Below are 18,075 nucleotides of genomic sequence, written 5' to 3' on the forward strand. Positions count from 1 at the left end.
CTCGGTGGAAATCTACCCGATACTGACGTTAAACGAGGCTTATGGTCGTACCCGATTTAATTGTCGTAACCCGACGTGGTTGAAACTAAAAATTTTCCAAATAAAAATTTGGGGCGTTTTTACGTTTTTTGAATGGGTTTGGACACTCACGAGGTCATAATAAAAGTCTCAATTTAATTATCCAAATAAAAATGTTAACGGAAAAATTTGAATATAAACGGGTTTTACTGACGGAAACGGGTTACCGTGACGGAAAAATTTTCGGATTGGCACACCATACATGAATGTATTATATTTTGGAATATAATTAATCAGTTTGGAATATATAATATCATATTTCAGAATACTTGTACGTCGTATCACCCCATCCACCACCAACTATGGAACAAACTTTAGTAGTCTAGAATGCAAATTGTTAGGATGTTGGTTAATTTTCAAATTCCGAAAAATAAAAAATATTTTTATTAATAATCTTATATAGATTAGTTTTGTTAATATCCTTGATAAAAATTGGTTGTTATCGAAATATGTTTTAAAAGAGTTTCAACTATTTTGCCTCTTCAAGCCATACAAAATTAGGAAGTAAAAAAATTTAATCTTTAGGTTAAGGGTTTGGAAAATGTTTTAGTCCCCGTTTGGTTCATAGATTCCTAAGGAATTAGAAGGAAACGGAATTTAAAATCCATAAATCAGTGTGGTTGGCTTACCAAAGAAAATGAATTTGTTTTCCATATTTACAATTATATTATGTATCTAACTCATTTACAATTCTTTAGTTAATTATCAAGAAACTAGATTCCATCCCGTATCTTTCATAAAAATGACAAAATTGACCTTCCTTCCCAGTGTAAACTATCTATGACATCTTCTTTCAAAATACAATCAAAGACATGATTAATGTCTCTCCTACGATTAAATTATTTCAATCAGTTATATATCTCTAAAACGATAGTCTGTCAAACGATATTATCATTCGATCATTGCAATTGTATTACTGCATCACATCTGGTTTGCCATTATAGGGCTCTGTTGCATCATCTTCATTCTTGCATCATATTTGTGGACAAGTAAGCATATCAATTCCTTCTACTTTCTGCAATTACTTGTTCTTCACCCTCATTTTCTAAAGTTTGCGGTTCGATTTTTTTTCTTTACAAGATAGGAATTAACCTAATTTTATGCATTGTTGTTCTTTGAGTACGTCAATATTACTTTGAATTTTTTTAATTAGATGTATTAGTAGGTATGTTGGAATTTTTAGTTTGATTTTATTATTGGAGGATATGCAATATATCGTTTTATAAGTTTGCATATAAGGTGTTTGTGTTTTTGCCTATGTGAATTATTTTTGATAGACCAGGTATGTTTTGAGATAGTGGAGAAGATGAGACAAAAAACATCATAATAAAAAAATTAATTTAAGGAAAATTAGGTTAAGTTTATTAAAAAAATAATAAGTTTCAAAAATCACTAAAAGGGTATTTTGGTCATATTGCATGAATTCCTTTCCAAACGTAGATTTCAATTCATTTTCCTTCATATTCCAATTCATTTGTCAGAATCCAATTCATTTTCCTTCATATTCTAATTCATTTGTTAGATTCCATTCCCTGCAAAATAAATAAATAATTGTGAACCAAACACCACCTTAGTTTCTTTTCAGTAAACTTTTGTGATAAACGAATCTGTAAACTTTTGTGATTAACTAAGGAAAGTCAAATAGTATTTTATGTTTTAAGTACATTTTTAATGATACATCCATACGTAACATAAGAATTCAGAATTCTGCAGTCATAGGTGTTATTTTTCATACAATCTAAAAAACAAATTGAATTATTTTGCTATAAATCTCTATAATCTCTAATGCTTAATTTATGACAAAAAAAAAATGTAAACCAATTAGATGAGTTCGTGTAAGTGTTTTCAAATATGAAAACATTGATCTATTTGAACAAATGTGATTTGTTTCTCCCGAATCGATTATCCATGATATAGATTATTTGCTATTAGAATCAATTACATTAAAAATGTAAGAAACATGCTTGCCATAAGAGTCGACAAAATTACCTGCAGTATCCATAGCTCCATTAGTAATAACATAGTTGACACGTGTAGATTTATTGACATTATTATTGAGAAGTTGCATCAACTGTTTGTACTCTTCAGGAGTGATAGATTGAGAGCTTGATGAAATCAGATGGAGAACTTGATGAAGATATATCATTCACATTATGAATTGTAGACTCAACTTTCTTTGTCTTAGTTAATTTAAAATCTACAGGAAATCCATTTAGTCTATAACATTGAGACTTAATATGACCTGTCTTTCTGCAATGAGTACATTGTAACTATTTTTTGTATGAACTATGAGAATGGTTAACATTCATAGTCATTGCTTCAGACACAATGTTAGGGCTAGTAGTGATATCACATTGTCTTTCTTCATGAATCAACAAAGAATGAACAGTAGCAGTGCTATGAAGGGGATTCATAATCAAGATCTGACCTCGGATTGACTTGTAAGAATCATTAAGTCCCATGAGTAATTGAATCAATCTTTGTTCTTCTAGAAATTTGTTAATATTTGCAGCAGATCCACATGAACTATTTGGAACTTCATGTATCATCTTGAGTTCATCCTAAACTCGCTTGATTTTAGTGAAATAGGATGAGAAGTCATCCGATCCTTGACTGATTGAGAATAGTTGTTTTTGAATCTGATATATCAATGCTCCATTAGATTGCTCATATCTTTGAAATAATTATGACTAAATCTTTTTAGCAGTTTGTAAGAAATTAAAGAACACTTTCAGTAATATCTTTTGATAATGAATTCAACAGCCAACTTATAACCATTGAGTTGACTCTGTTCCAATTTTGAAACAGTGCAGAAGCTTCATCTGGTTGAACTTGAGATCCATCGACAAATCCAAGTTTGTTCTTAGCTGAAAGAGAATCATCAATCTCTTCCACATCGAAAATCCAGATCCATCAAAAGGTTTTGAAACTAGAATTGTGCTAGGATTATCAGAAGTTCCTAAAAACAACGGATTAGAAACTTCAATCGTTCCATATGAATTTGTTGATGAAGATGGATTTGTAGACATGATGACGAATTAGATCGAAAACAAAGTCGATCTAATGAAAAAGAGGGAAAAAAATGAAATAGATTGAAGAACAAGAATCAATATGTGATTTGAATCAAAAAAGTATGTAAATTGAAGAACAAAAATCAATTTACAGTATGAATGAAGAACAAAGAATGCATGATCATATTTTCCTTCTCTGATACCATATAGAAGTTCAAGATTTGGAAAGAATTTCTCATCAGTTCATTAATCTGATTAACCAATACAAAACTATATACATCAAGTAAACAACCAGTTAACTTAACTATGATCAACTAACTAAACTATAGTTAACAAACAACTAATTCTCTAAAAAAGGTCAAACATAGTCAAAAAGTCAACATGACTAACTTCATCTTATCCAATACAATGTCTGATTTGAAACAGAATTTGGCAGTGGCTTGGGAAACACACTTTGATATTTAGTTCAAGGTTATACTTGCAATTGTAGTTATAGACTTATCCAAGTGGGAGAATATTGGATTAAGGGGTCTAAGCTCATAACTAAATTGGTATATATTTGTAATTAAAAGCAAAGTTATTTTTGGGTTGTCCTCATAAGTAGAACTTGATTAGAATGACATTTGTAGAGAGAGGAAATTTTTTAGTTTATTATATGATTAATAAATTGTAATAAATGATTTGTTCATATATTATATGATTGATATGTTAATTTGAAATTGTAATAATTAATTAATATTTAATCAGAATTAATTAGGAATTAATTCGAGGTTAATTAGAATTGATTAAAGGTGTAAGGTTGAGTTGTAATTGTTTAATAGTTGAACAAATGAGAGGTTCCATAACCTTCCTAAGGGGTCGGTTTTTGGAGACCATATTAGGGTTTCTGGAAACATCCATTTGGATAATTAAGAACTAGATAATTGCATAATTTGAAATATTATTATTATATGTTCAAATTATGGTTTATAGGGTTTCCTAATCAGCTATAAATAGGACCTTTATCATAAGCATTTTCATACACTCCTTCTCCCAGAAGAATAGCCAAAATTTTCATTCCATCTCATCGCTCCTCTTGTCTTCTAGTTCTAGGGTTTGGGTACAAACCATTACATGCATCATACTTTTGGTGTTAGCTTTCCACGATCTACAAAGGAAGGGATTCAAGGAATTGTTTACTATAACAATTCAAAGGTATGTAACCCTAGATCTACTTATTTCGATTATGGTAGGATTCTGGTAAGGTTCTTGATATTCATAGTATGTTGCTTTCAAATGTGAAGACATAGATCCTTATAGGTTGCATGTACCCTCTTAATTGTTAATTGAATTTTCCGCATTTTACATGTTTTATAACCTATAAAACCCTTCAGTTAGCAGGGCTCAGTTTCCTCGTCATCATATTCACTATTCAGTCTCATCATCCTCATATTCAGAGACACATTGAAATTTTTTTCCATGTGACAAGGAACTTGATTAGTGTCATAGGTAATAAATTCCATAATTGGTTACTTCCCACACAGAACAACCCATTGACACAAGAACAATTTCCCCTTCAAATTGATTAACACCACCCTTTTGGAACATGATTAACAACAAATGATTTGGGTTGTATTAGGAAGCATACTGGTTACAAAAATTAAGAAAATATATAATATTACAGTCATCAATAATGTGCATATCTATGTTTGATCAATGACATTGAAAAGACTTACTAATATGATTAGTATTTAATATGAACTTCAAAGTAGCCATTTCATAGATATGTCTATTCACTCATATTGCCCTCCACTATAAATAGACACTCTTAAAAAATTGATTATAAGAACTCATTTTCAATAATAGAAATATATATGTGCATATTTTCTAACACAATTTGCATAAAAATATGCTAAAAATGAGCAACAATAGCAATAGAAATAATTTGTTTTGTGACTTTGGAACAACAATCTAGAATGTTTGTACATTTCGTACTGTATTCTAGAATACACTTAATGAGTTCGGGATGTACGATATCATAGTCCAAAATACTTGTACATCACATCATGTTAACCACCACCAACTCTGGAATATTTTGGAATACAACATTCTTATGATGTTGATTAATTTTCAAATTATGCAAAACAGAAATTATTTTTGTTAATAATCTTATATAACTTAGTTTTGATCCTTGATAAAAATTGTTTGATATCAAAATACGTTTTGTTTCAACCATTTTGCCTAATTGCCTCTTCAAGCAGTACAAATAGGAAGTAAAAATTTGTAATCATTAGGTTAAGGGTTTGGAAAAATGTTTTAGTTTCTTTTTGTAAATTTTTGTGATTAAGGAATGAAGTCGAATAGTATTTTATGTTTTAAGTACATTTTTAACGATACATGCATACGTAAAGTAAGAATTCAGTTTCTACAGTCATATCTCATGTCTCAATGGTTATTTCATAAAATCTAAAATACAAATTGAATTATTTTGCTATAAATCATTATAATCTCTAGTGCCTACTTAGTTTTGGCAGAGGAAAAAAAATATAAGGAGAAAAAAAAATGAAAGGAAAATTGTAGATTTGGCAAAAAGCGAAAGTCTATAAACCCCAGCAAAAGGACCTGGGGTTTTGTTTAAGTCCATCGTGTTACTCTCTCCCCCCGCCAATGGAGAAACTCAAATCAGCAATTTCACAAACCCTAATCCTTTCGATTTCACAAAGCAATTCTCGTACCCTCCCTAATACTTGCTCTTCTCTCCATGATTTCTTAAACCAGTTGCCCCAATTTCACCAAGTAATCCAAAACATCTACTCTCTCACTTCGATTTTACTTTCGTCCCAACAGATCCGCTTATGATCATGTAATTAAACCTTTTTTGTTTTATTAATCGTATTTGATTCCATTCACCAGATGGTTGAAGATTTAGCGTACAAGGACACATCACTGTTTCTCAAGAACAAGGAATCCGCTTTGGAATTCAAGCTCAAAGGAAACAACTGCTTCTCCAAGGGAGATAACTCAAATGCCTTGAAATTCTACACACAGGTTAAGAGTTATAACTTTCTATCAATACAAAGGTTTTACTGTCTCAGTAATAATACAAAAGTTCGTTTAACTGATCTGCACAAGGCATCTATATTATTGAATCTGTTCACATTCGATGGTGTCTGCTTGTGTATTGAATCTAATTTATTACTAATGAACAGGCTCTACGATTTGCTCCAAGAGATGTGAATGACATGGGCAAAAATCTGGTGGCAACACTATACGTTAATCGTGCAGCTGTATTACAGGTTCTTTTGAATCCCATTTCAATCATCTATACTACACATAAGTTACTGATTCATACCTGCAAATCAATAAGAAATAGTCAGAATGTTAACCATGGCTTGACAGAATGACTAATTGTTCTACATTTTAACTACTATATAGAAAATGGGTCTTGTGATGGAGTCTTTACAAGATTGCAATCTGGCTCTTGCAATTTGTAGAAGTTACTCAAAGGTGAATTCATCTTCTCAATCTTCTTTATTCTGAGCTATGTATGCTTAGTTTTCTTTTTTATCTTACTACAGTTGACCTATTTCAGCATATTGTCACTGTAGGCATGGTATAGAAGAGGTAAAGCAAACACTTCAATGGGAAATTATGACAATGCAGTTCGTGACTTGAAAGTTTCACTATGCATGGAACAATCTATAAGTGGAAAGAAACAAATAGAAGATGAGATTAATCTAATCTTAGATCAACATAATGTGAAAGACTCTTCACCAAATGTAGCTAAAGTCAAAGACTCTAACATCAATGGTATAATTTTCACATACACTTACACAAAGTTAAAACTTCATATTAGTATGATTTACTCATGATTGTTACCATTTTGATCAGATCAATCACAACAAATACAATTACAGTGTGTTACTACAGAAACAAAAGGAAGAGGCATGGTGTGTTTGACCGAAATACCCCCATCCACTTTGCTCCATACAGAAGAACCCTATGCTGCGGTAAAAATGGTTATTAACTTATTATTGTCATCTATTTTTTTTATATCGTTTAGTGATTTATTTACAGATAATATCAAAGGAATTTCGGGAAACTCATTGTCATTTCTGTTTCAATGAGTTACCTGAAAATGTTGTTCCATGTCCATCATGTTCGATGGCTCTATATTGCTCTCAAGTTTGTCAAGAAAACGCCAGCTGGCAGGATTCACAATGTGATATGAATAAGGATTATGATATTGATTTTGATCTTGAGAAGTATGTTGAAAGTGTTACCAAATCAAATGTGAATATCAACAACCAAAATGATGAACATAAGCATGAATGTGGAGCAAATTGGTCTGCAGCATTACCATCTGAAACAGTTTTGGCTGGTCGAGTGATAGTAAAATACATAAAACAACAAGGGCATTTTGGTAATTCATGCATTGTGAATTTGGATCTTTGTCATAATTATGCACGACTCGATCCAGAAACTAAACTTGAGTTCCACATATCTTCCATCATTCTGTTGAAATGTCTTCACTATTTTTATAGCTCTGAGTTTCAATTAAAAGGGGAGACGATTTCACAATGTGTGTTACTACTTTCACAAATACAAATGAATTCCATGGCAATTGTTCGCATTAAATCTTCTGATTCTTCCGAAAATCATACAACTAGCACTATAGAACAGGTTTTCATTCGTCGATTATGCTCTTTATTTTTAAGTTTTTCACAAAAAGAAAACTCAAAATATATTGTGTTAAATTCAATAGGTGAGAGTTGGTCAAGCTATTTATTTAAGTGGAAGCATGTTCAACCATTCTTGTCAACCAAACATCCACACATATTTTCTTTCTAGAACCCTAAATACACGCGCGATTAAATTTATCCCCTCTGGTCAACCACTCGAGCTTTCCTATGGCCCACAGGTAAATCAGTCTCAGTCCAATACACACCAAACACACAGTGCAATGTAAAATGTCTGATCGAGACTAAATGACTATTTTACCCTTAACTCAGGTTGGACAATGGAGTTGTAACGAGCGACAATCGAGTTTAAGAAATCAATACGCGTTTATATGTTCATGTGCCAGCTGTACACAGACAAACCTATCCGACCTAGTCATCGAGGCTTTTCGATGTTCGAACCCAAGTTGTTCGGGTGTAGTTTTGGATTGTGATGAGGTGGGATATGAAAACCGAAAAGTCACCCTGTTTGGAAGTGCTGAGTATAACAAGGTGAAGAAAGTGGCTAGGCTTTTGTGTGATTTAAATAAAAATCACTGGGTTGAACCGGGTTTTTGTTTAAACTGTGGGGGTATGCGTGGCTGTGGAAGCTTACATGGAACGTTAAGAAAGGGAGAGATTTGTAAGAGGTTGATAGAGTCTGGTGATGAGGTTGCAAGTGGTTTGACTTGTTTAGATATGTTGAAAAAAATATTCCATAAGTACAACAAGAGAGCTGCTGAGGTGGAGGATCACATGGCGAAAGTGTTTTGTGGGATTGGAGAGTTGCAAAGGGCACGTCACCATTGTAAAGCGTCGATTAAGGTGTTGGAGAAGCTTTATGGGGAAGAGCATATTGTGATTGGAAATGAGTTGGTGAAATTAGCGTCTATTCAACTGTCTTTGGGTGAAAAAGCTGAGTTTGAAGAGACTAGAAATCGGATTAAGTTGGTGTTTTCACTGCATTATGGGTCACATGTTGACGTCATGTTTCCACACCTACACTTTCTAAAGTGAAATTGGAATGCACCCATTATGAAGGAATTCAGTTCCTTTTATTTTGTTGATTTTGATCAGGTATAGCATTTGGTAGGGGTGAATGTGATGTGGTTATTAGTTAAAACCAAACCACAAACAGTAAATGTGGTTATTAAATTTTAGAAACCAAATGGTGCAGGTTTTTTTGGTGTTATTGATTTCAAACACTTAGTATGTTATGCTTTTAACACGTAACCTGTTAATCTCTTATGCTATAAACACATAAATATAAATCGAGACATAACATGTATTACATAATTATACCTTCGGATAGATAAATCTTTGCACTACAGATCGGAAGCTTATAAATTTTACAACTAATAAAATGTAGAAAAATTATAATTGATAACTTAGACACAACGTAAACAAACAGTTCCTGAAATCATCAATATTTGACACTTACTTACATGCATACGCTAGTGGCAAAATGATATAATAAAGTAAATAGTCCCGTAGTTTCATATTTATCCATAAATAAAATAATATCTTTACTTTTTTAAATATAATAAAAACATAGTAATATTTAATTTGGAATGGAACCTATAAATATATAAATCTTATATGCAACTTTTAGCATTTTTATTCGGAACCTCTAAATATGCTTATATGTTACATTTTGTTCATGAACATAAGTCCAACTAAGAGGATACAAATGACTGATGAATATAGTGTAAGAGGATACAAAAGAAAGACTGATAGTGTGTCTAAACTTGAAGCATATGAAATATTTAGACTCCAAGACGAATATAGCATCGAATATACATTGTGAAGTCTATAAAAAAAATAAAATGGTCATTTGTTGACCTTTAATGGAGAAATAACAATAAAGACGAAAGCTTATACCCTACACAACCAAATTCACCTATATATTTCACAAATCCCCCACTTCGAAAACCCAAGCTTGATCCCAATTGCCTTTGCTACCCCTGAATTCTGAAACCGATGCTAAAACTAATAAATAATACACAATATCAGAATCTACATGCGTATAATGTAAAGATATTATTATTATTACCTTATGATTTTCATCATCATCCTCTCCTGAAAATGCTGGATGGGCTTGAACCATCTGTGAGAAGTAAATCCGCTTTAGTCTTTCTAGCAAACTTCAAAAGCCGCTTAAACCCTTTGGGTGCATCTTTCTGCACAGGAGGATGCTGTGCATTCCCCCACTCACCACTCTCACTCTCCCCAGTCTCCTCAAGAAGCATCTGAAACAAAGAATGACGAACACGTGGACTCGACACGCCACCTGGCACACCCACATTGGCTGAACCACTACCCACCTTTACATTTACATTAACATCCCTTTCTTCACACACAACAATCTCATCCTCACAATTATTCTCCACCCACGCAGTTGGCGAAATCATCAACTCCTCCTCAACCTCAACTTCAGCTTCAGCTTCAACTTCCACCATTTCTATCTTATTAACACCACTAACATCACAAGTCTCTACCACCTCCTCACACATGGCTTCCGATTCCAATTCTAATTTGGCATCATCAAATTCACACTCTGGTTCTTCACATTTAGTAGTAGTCTCAACCACCTGAATTTTCTCAGGCTCAATCGGGGCTTCAACTTCAGTGGTGATTGGTTCCTCAATTTGAGCCACAGCTTTACTTTTAACCACAACCGCACCTCCACCAGGTCCAATCCCAGTTCCCTTACGAAGAAAAGGTTTTGTTTCCACTGGAACCACACTGCTCTTCTTAGTAACTTTCTTGTAAAAACTCGGCTTAGCGGCAGTGGTGGAAGGAGTCACCGGAGTCTCGACTTTGGTTCGGGGTTTCGGTTTTACCACTGGTGTCTGCTTCTTCTCAATGATGGTTTTAGTGGTCATCTTCTTAGCTTCAGGTTGTGTAGTGGTTACCTTTGAAATCTTGGATTGTGGTTTTGACTTTTCAGCTTTTGTGATTGGAATTGCACGTACAGCTGGCGTTGCAGATTGAGGTTTTCGAGTTGGTGTAGGAGTAGAAGATGTTGTTGTAGGTTTTGGTGATGGGGCTGAAGGCCATGATTTCCGTGTAGCAGGTAATTGAGACAAGGGCTTATTTGTAATTTTCTTCACAACAGAAGCTTTCGGGGTTTCCTTTTTGGCTTCCTTTTTGGGGATTGGGCTCTTGCTCTTTTGAGGTTGTTTATTTTTAGTGGAAACGATTTCAGCTTTTTTATCATCAAGAAACTGTTGCATTTCTTTAAATTGTGCATCTTTTTCAGCTCTCTTTCCGACTTCCTTTCTAAGCTTTTCATCTCTTTTTTGCTTGTAATGATCATAAAATCCACCTCTTTGCTCCTTTGAAGAACTTTTTTTACCTTTGCTAGTATCATTTGTCACACTATGTCTTCTAACTGGTTTGCTTTCCATCATTTTGTTAAACAATTGGTTTAATTCGGCTTCCTTTTGTTCATTCCATGTGGAAATATCCTTCTCACAGCTCCCCTGTTCTTTATCATCAACTGCCACGTCAGCATCCTTTTTGGGGGAGATAGATTTCATGTTTTCTTCTGTTTCTGGATCTTTAGTGATGATTTCAGAAGTTCCATGACTTTCACTCATTCCTGAGCTCCATCTTCTGAGTACAGCTTTTTCTACTATCTTTGGCTTCTGAATTTCAACACCTTGATCTTCTTTCTGTTTACTTTCAAACAGACTTATTTTATCTTGAACACTCATTCTCAGTGCATTACTTTTCGCGACTCTTTCTGACTCTTCATCTTCCTCTTGACTACTTTGACCAGCTTCATCTCTTTGACTTGTGGTCTTAGCATAGTTGAGACTTTTGATACTTAAAACAGCTGGTCTGCGGGGCCCACCTCGTCCAATTTGGATTCTTCTCATTGGAGATGCTGACCTTCTAGAAGCTGCAGATCTTGCAGGAGTTCGGCTTCTTTCAATTGGTGGTGGTTGGTTGTCTTCACTTGAAAACGAGGTTTCACTGTCTGTTGACATCTGGCGTTCTATCTGTGCAGCTTTTGCTGGAGACACACCGTATTTTACAGGTGGAGATAACTGAGAAGTGGGAATACTTGTTTCAGTTATGGAGTCTTTTAATTCACTCAACTCTAGAAGCTTCTGTAACGAGTCCCTGAAACAGGTGATTGAAAATTTGAAATGGTAAATGGAATGGAATCTTGGATTCTAATTCCATTGGAATCTGTAAACCAAATATATATATATATATATATATATATATATATATATATATATATATATATATATATATATATATGTACCTTATATCTTCTGCTCCAAAATGATGAGCGAGATTTTCCATGTTGGAAATATCATTGGTTGAGCATTTAGCACCTGTAGCTTGGTTGAGGGCATATGATAAGTTCTCTTTCAATTCTGAGAGCCTCAAATCCACTGTTCGTAGTAGTTCATTCCTATGAGAATATAATTGGTTGAGAAAATGGATTAAAAAAAGAAATTTATGATGAGATGAATAAAAAGAGCATACTTTGATTCGAACGATGATGTCATGTCAACTTCAGCCTGTTAAAACATGAATCACAATGGTTGTTTAAAAAAAAATATATGTTATAGGTGATTAGAAGGTAAACAATTACCAAACACACCTTTGCAAACAAAGAAAGTTGGAATTTTCTGGTCTCTTCTAGTTGAGAAATTTCATTTCCAATGGTAAGAATGTCTTGTGAACCAACAATTTGCAGGAATCTGGTGAATTGAAACAACTTGAGTAAGCAAGAAGTGGACAACTTCTTATATTATTGAAAAAAAAAGAAGAAAAATGGGATGAAGATGAAATATGATATGCACCTTTTCAATGTGGCTGTTGTGAACCAACTATGGTCATTGAAATCCTCGGGTGCTAGAATCTTGAAATTTGAGTTTGAGCTTTTGGATGACAAATCTTTTACTTGAGGTAAATGCAACAATAGTTGTTGCAAGTCTCCAGATGCTACCTTTTCTGCTATATTGCTAGTTGATACACATGCCTCATATCTACAGAACAGAAAAGGGGATATATTGATATAACTTATACTGTAAGAGTATACCATGGATTTAATGAATTTTAATAAGTTGGATATTGGCAAAAGCAAACGTTGTGACTCAACATTAAACATCAAACAATCAGAGTTCTAGATCAAGCAATTAGAAATCTGTTGCAAAGAGATAAGATTTGGCAAATAAAGGCTCGGTAAGTAAGTTGAGAAGAGGAAAACCTGTTATGGCTTGGAAATATCTGAAGTTCAACATAATCAATTGGTGCATCAGGATCAATTCTTCTATCCATCCTCAACAACCTGAATCAATGATATTCCCAATTCAACTTGCTTTCAGCTTTCAATTTCTGAAATACCTCTTCACACGCTCACTTATAGCAATAAGCAAGAGAGCAAACAAGTCATGTCAACTGTTGATTAGAAACATCTTCACTCCGTAGTTGCATTCAGATCAATACTTACCTGCAAGTATACAAAAAAGACGATGATCTTTAATCCCATTCAGAACACTTACATACAATAAACAGCCACTACTAAAAGGAAAAATTAACCACAATCTTTCAGAAAGAAGCAGGAATCATAAGCTAAGAAAGTGTCAACGAGCGAAAGAAGTCAAGGTAATAATGCAAGACCTAAGTCGACTATTGAAGTTTAGATCTAGCAAAAAAAAGCCCTAACAGCAAAAATCGCAGCTCACCGACACAAAAACATAAGAAAACCACAGCTTACAACAGCATTTCCAATCGATTTGCACATTATTTCAAATCCAAAAGCATAGTACAACTCGCTATGCATCTCTAAGCTGAAGCAGCATTTTACACACAAACAGTACCTGCTTGAGTAATGTATCGGAGAAACAGAAAGTCAATGGCTATTAGCACTCGAAGAGGAAGAATCGAAGCTGAGATTTGTTGCGGATCTTAAATGCGGACCTCAAGTAAAATGTCTGTACTTGTTTTCGGATTTGTGTCTGTTAAACAGTGGACGATGAAGATGCAGAGACCAAGATAGCAAAGAGCACACGGTGGTTGACGAAGGCGTTAAGGCGCGTTGGATTACGTTTGATAAATGTAACAAAGAAAATCGGAAAGCGGCGAGACACTGTCACACTGACCGAAGTGATGTGATTCCATTTATATATTTTTTTTCAATGCCTACCGGAATACGCGGCGCGTGAAACTCACCTCCTGCTATTGAATGAATAAAAGCGATGCTATATTCTCCTTATATTCTTATGTGATTATGATTATGTTATTAAATCCTTTTTAGTTTTTTTTTTTTTCAAAATATTAGTCATACTTTGGAAAAGGAAAATTGATATTAGGTGTTGTTGATTATATTGCTGACAGATATATATATAGTTGATTATATTGCTGACAGATATATATATATATATATATATATATATATATATATATATATATATATATATATATATATATATAACGAAAAAGCAACCATTGGCGGACCTATGAAGGAGCTCGGGGTAGTCTAGCAACCATTGGCGGGCCTATAAAAGAGCTCGGGGTAGTCTAGCAACCATTGGCAGGCCTATGAAGGAGCTCGGGGTAGTCTTTAGGATGCCCTTCATATTTTGTCCCGTAGTGAATTTTCTACAATTTTTGTTTCATATTGCGGTGCTACTCTAGAAAAATTTGGGAAAATCCCAAAAAAATTAGCTTATTTCTAAATTATAAATTCAAATACAAAATATCCCAAAATTTTTAAAATAGTCAGAATGTCGAATACGTTTAAGTGGTTCAAACTTTTTAAGCTCAAAACAAATTAGTGTAATGAAATAAAGAAAGGTAAAAGTCTGTTTTTTTGTTTTGCAAAAAAATCAAAAGAACGAAACAGAGTCGTTGTTGTTGTTCGTTCCTTCCACCCTCGACATACTGTTCACGACTTCACGTTGTTGTATGTTGTTGTTACCGGCGACTTTGCAACACTCGTTTTCCAGATTGGATCAGTTTAGGACATTAAGGAGTCAAAAACTTGGTTTTGGGGGAAAACCGAGTGTCATGACGTGACTAGGCAAATGAAGAACGCGTATCTGGAGGATGGTCACATCGTGACATATATGTGGTCATAACGTGACAAGGGCTACAGGACAAGCCCATGATCTTTTAGGGTTTCCTTCGTAGTTAAGCACCCTATACTCAGATTTAGGGTTTATTTCTCAACCTCCATCTCTCTCAAACCTTAGAAACCCTAACCCCAGTCCATCTTTGTGGTTTTGGTGCCCTTTAAAGGAAGTAGAAGGAGAATTGATGTAAGGATCAAGCAAACAACACTTTCTCATCTTTGATATCACAATTTGGACCATTTGTAAGGATTTAAGCTTCTATCTTTATGGTTTATTCTCTTAGATGTAAGTTGTTTTAGTTCCTATTGGATCATAGTTTTGATTTGAGTGTATGGATCGAATAAAGTTGGCAACTTTATGGTCCTCCAGAGTCCCTGAAGCATCATATCTTATGGGTCCAAGGATTGGTTGTGGATTTTGAACCTTACATAAGTTTTAGGTCATTTTCTTGACTTTTGACTTAGGTTAGGTAGAGGGCATTGTAACACCTGTAAATCCGGGCTAGTCAATTTACAGACGATAAACGTCAAAAATGACTTTTTGATAGAAGAGTGTTTAGAATAAATAATCTTAACCAAGTTGTAGTATATGTCACAATGTTTTCGTGCATATAAAGAACGCCGAAATCCGAGTTATAACGAAGAAGTTATGACCCGTCGAAGTTTTGCGACAGAACCGGCACGACACAACGCGACGTAAATAGTGAATTTACGATAGAGCGATATTTGGCCTTAGTGATCTAAACGAAAGTCATAGAATACATTAAACCGAGAGCGTGCATAAAAAGAACGTCTAAATCTGACTTCGTATGAGAAAGTTATGATTTTTCGAAGTTTCGACTTAGCGGTATGCAGCCAAAAGTTCGAATATGAGATCGAATGGTTTCTAGCCGAAACAATCTAAATGAGAATCGAAGATCTCGTCGATAGTAGTTCAACGGTAAGAAGACAGACGAAAACGGACGTCGAATGAAGAAGTTATGAGTTTATAACGGAGTTTTCTTGTCCCGGCCTACTAAAAATAATATAATAAAAATTAAATTCAAAATTTGCCGACGGAGTCTAAACGAAAGTTGTAGACCTACGCGTGGATATAAAGAACATTGAAAACGGAGCTCGTATGCGAAATATATGAATTTTTGAAGTTCAAGGCACGCATACTGAAGCTTATCCGGAGGGAACACCCTGCGTTCAGGAGGGGAATGCCTCATGTTGGTTTTGCTTGGCCTCGGATTGGCCACGTCGCCCTCTAGTCGCATATCCATCACTTCTGAAGTTCGTAAGCCATGACGCACGGCGGAACGCATTGCGTTCGTCCAAGGAACGCGCTGCGTTCGGAGGCCAGACCCCTCCTATAAATAGAATGCGAGTCCATCTGAATTGGTTGCTCATTTCTTTCCTTTCACTCCCTTATTCTTCCTTTTTCTTGGTAAGTTGTACCCCCGAAGCCCCGAAGATCCCGAGAAATGGAGTTGTCGAGCCGAAACTATGCCCACGAGAAGCCCGATTTTTGTGAAGATCTCCCGGTTTCATCGAAGAATATTATTTTAAGAGCCGTAGAGCTGTCCGATAATCGTCTTATCAGGTGAGTGTGTAGTTACTTTCTTCTACCACATAGATATGAAGTATTTTCTATGAAATACGTGCTATGTGTTTATACGTTGTTTGTTTACTTGAGATGGATGTTGAATGAATGTTTTATACAGGTTTTTAAATGATTTAAACTATATATGTAATTTATATCTACAAATATGTTGGGTAGAACATGGATAGATGAAATAGTTGGTGTGTGAGGAAAGATTAGTTTGAGGATGAGACGAAAGATGATATAGATCATGAGATGAGGGTGACAGGTGAAAAATGTGTGAAATCTTTACCTAAACGATGTCCCTCGTCATTCATCAGAGTAGGGATGACAACCACGAACTATTCTAGACAGTATTGTGGAACACTAGCAAACTCGCAACTTGTAGGTGTTGTGGACTTAATGTTCACCGGTGTACTCTAAAAACCCTGGCAACTATTTTCTTAGTGCCTAATGAAGAATCCTGGCAGCTATTTTCTTAGTGCCTAATAAAGAACCCTGGCAGCTATTGTTTTAGTGCCCAATGAAGAAGCTTGGTATTTATGGATTTAGTACTGTATAGATGAACCTTGGTAGCTATGGATTTAGTATTGTATAGATGAACTTTGACAGCTATGGATTTAGTGTTTGTTATAGGAACCTCGGGCAGCAATGGACTTTGTGCCTATTCCTTAGGTCAATCCTTAGGAATGAATAAATGAAGGATAGATGATTCTTAGGGTAGATCCTTAAGAGTAAAGAAGATAATGGGGAATGAGTAATTGGGTTGATTGTTTGATAATTGAATATAATAATTATATTATTATGGGTTGAAAACCATATATGTTCACCAGGCTCCCAAGCCTGACCCACTCAGTTTTCTTTGTATCACAGGTAGTGGCACAATAGCATAAGTCGGTTGACATGACGAGAGATTTTGGATCATAGATCAGTAGTTAAAAACAACTGTTGTAAGGTCTATTTTATACTGTTTGTGCTTTTGGTCTATATCGGAACATAACATCCCCAAATTTTGTTATTTAATAATAATACGTTTCTTTTAAGAAATGTTTTGATAAATTCTTATCATATTTTGTTTTGGGAACAAATTCCACAACTCTTTTAATCAAAGGATTACTTTGATTTTATAAAACAAAACATAAACAAATCGGTCTTTTCTGGCCGTGAAAATTGGGGATGTCACAGGCATGCATGGAGCATGCATGTTTATAAAGTTGTCATTTTTATGAACCTCTGGAATCCCTTAAAACTTTCTGGAAAGTTAGAGTTAAAGACTTAATGGATTAAGGACTCAAACCATTAATATTTTTCCTCAGACGGTGGTCACGACGTGACATAGTTGTTACGACCAAAAATCCAAATAAAAATTTTCATTTTCAAAAAGGAAATTACATCCATAAATTGTTTCCAAAATCCATTACACCTTAAACATGTTCAATGATCATAGTAACAATATCAGTAAGTGCGGAAAACAATGGAGGGTGAATGTTCCACCATCAAGTTGGGAATTTCCCCTTAGTACCGGAAGTACCTGAAATCACAATACAAATTGTAAGCAAAATCTTAATGAGTTTCTCAAATACCACATAACATATTATCGCAAAA

The 18,075-nt window shown here is 34.4% G+C and overlaps 2 protein-coding genes and 1 long non-coding RNA gene across 6 annotated transcripts; 2 read left to right on the forward strand and 1 right to left on the reverse strand.

Moving 5' to 3' along the window:
• Positions 1-871: 871 nt before the first annotated feature.
• Positions 872-2,390, forward strand: LOC145075091 (uncharacterized). The gene is made up of 2 exons (XR_013692304.1): positions 872-1,067; positions 2,167-2,390. It is a non-coding gene; the product is annotated as an uncharacterized LOC145075091 (long non-coding RNA).
• Positions 2,391-5,628: 3,238 nt separating this feature from the next.
• TPR9 (Tetratricopeptide repeat (TPR)-like superfamily protein) lies at positions 5,629-9,014 on the forward strand. Its single transcript, XM_079020586.1, has 9 exons — positions 5,629-5,864; positions 5,982-6,116; positions 6,278-6,364; positions 6,504-6,575; positions 6,677-6,878; positions 6,960-7,078; positions 7,146-7,751; positions 7,834-7,989; positions 8,081-9,014. The coding sequence occupies exons 1-9, from the start codon at positions 5,736-5,738 to the stop codon at positions 8,801-8,803; spliced, it is 2,229 nt and encodes a 742-aa protein (XP_078876712.1). The 5' UTR covers positions 5,629-5,735; the 3' UTR covers positions 8,804-9,014.
• Positions 9,015-9,525: 511 nt separating this feature from the next.
• LOC145074172 (uncharacterized) lies at positions 9,526-13,918 on the reverse strand. Of its 4 annotated transcripts, none has more exons than XM_079020584.1 (8): positions 13,633-13,918; positions 13,020-13,262; positions 12,613-12,798; positions 12,411-12,510; positions 12,293-12,327; positions 12,066-12,218; positions 9,840-11,917; positions 9,526-9,757 (listed from the first exon to the last, which is right to left on the reverse strand). In XM_079020584.1, exons 2-7 carry the CDS (start codon positions 13,088-13,090, stop codon positions 9,856-9,858), a joined length of 2,607 nt encoding a protein of 868 aa, XP_078876710.1. In that variant the 5' UTR covers positions 13,091-13,262; positions 13,633-13,918; the 3' UTR covers positions 9,526-9,757; positions 9,840-9,855. The 4 variants fall into 4 exon arrangements, with proteins under 4 accessions (XP_078876710.1, XP_078876711.1, XP_078876708.1 ...); XM_079020585.1 differs by having other exon boundaries at positions 9,526-9,769; XM_079020582.1 differs by having other exon boundaries at positions 9,526-9,775.
• Positions 13,919-18,075: the final 4,157 nt, after the last annotated feature.

The sequence above is a fragment of the Lactuca serriola genome, chromosome 9, assembly GCF_051521515.1.
Source record: "Lactuca serriola cultivar US96UC23 chromosome 9, Lser_US96UC23_V15, whole genome shotgun sequence".
Taxonomy (NCBI): Eukaryota; Viridiplantae; Streptophyta; class Magnoliopsida; order Asterales; family Asteraceae; genus Lactuca; species Lactuca serriola.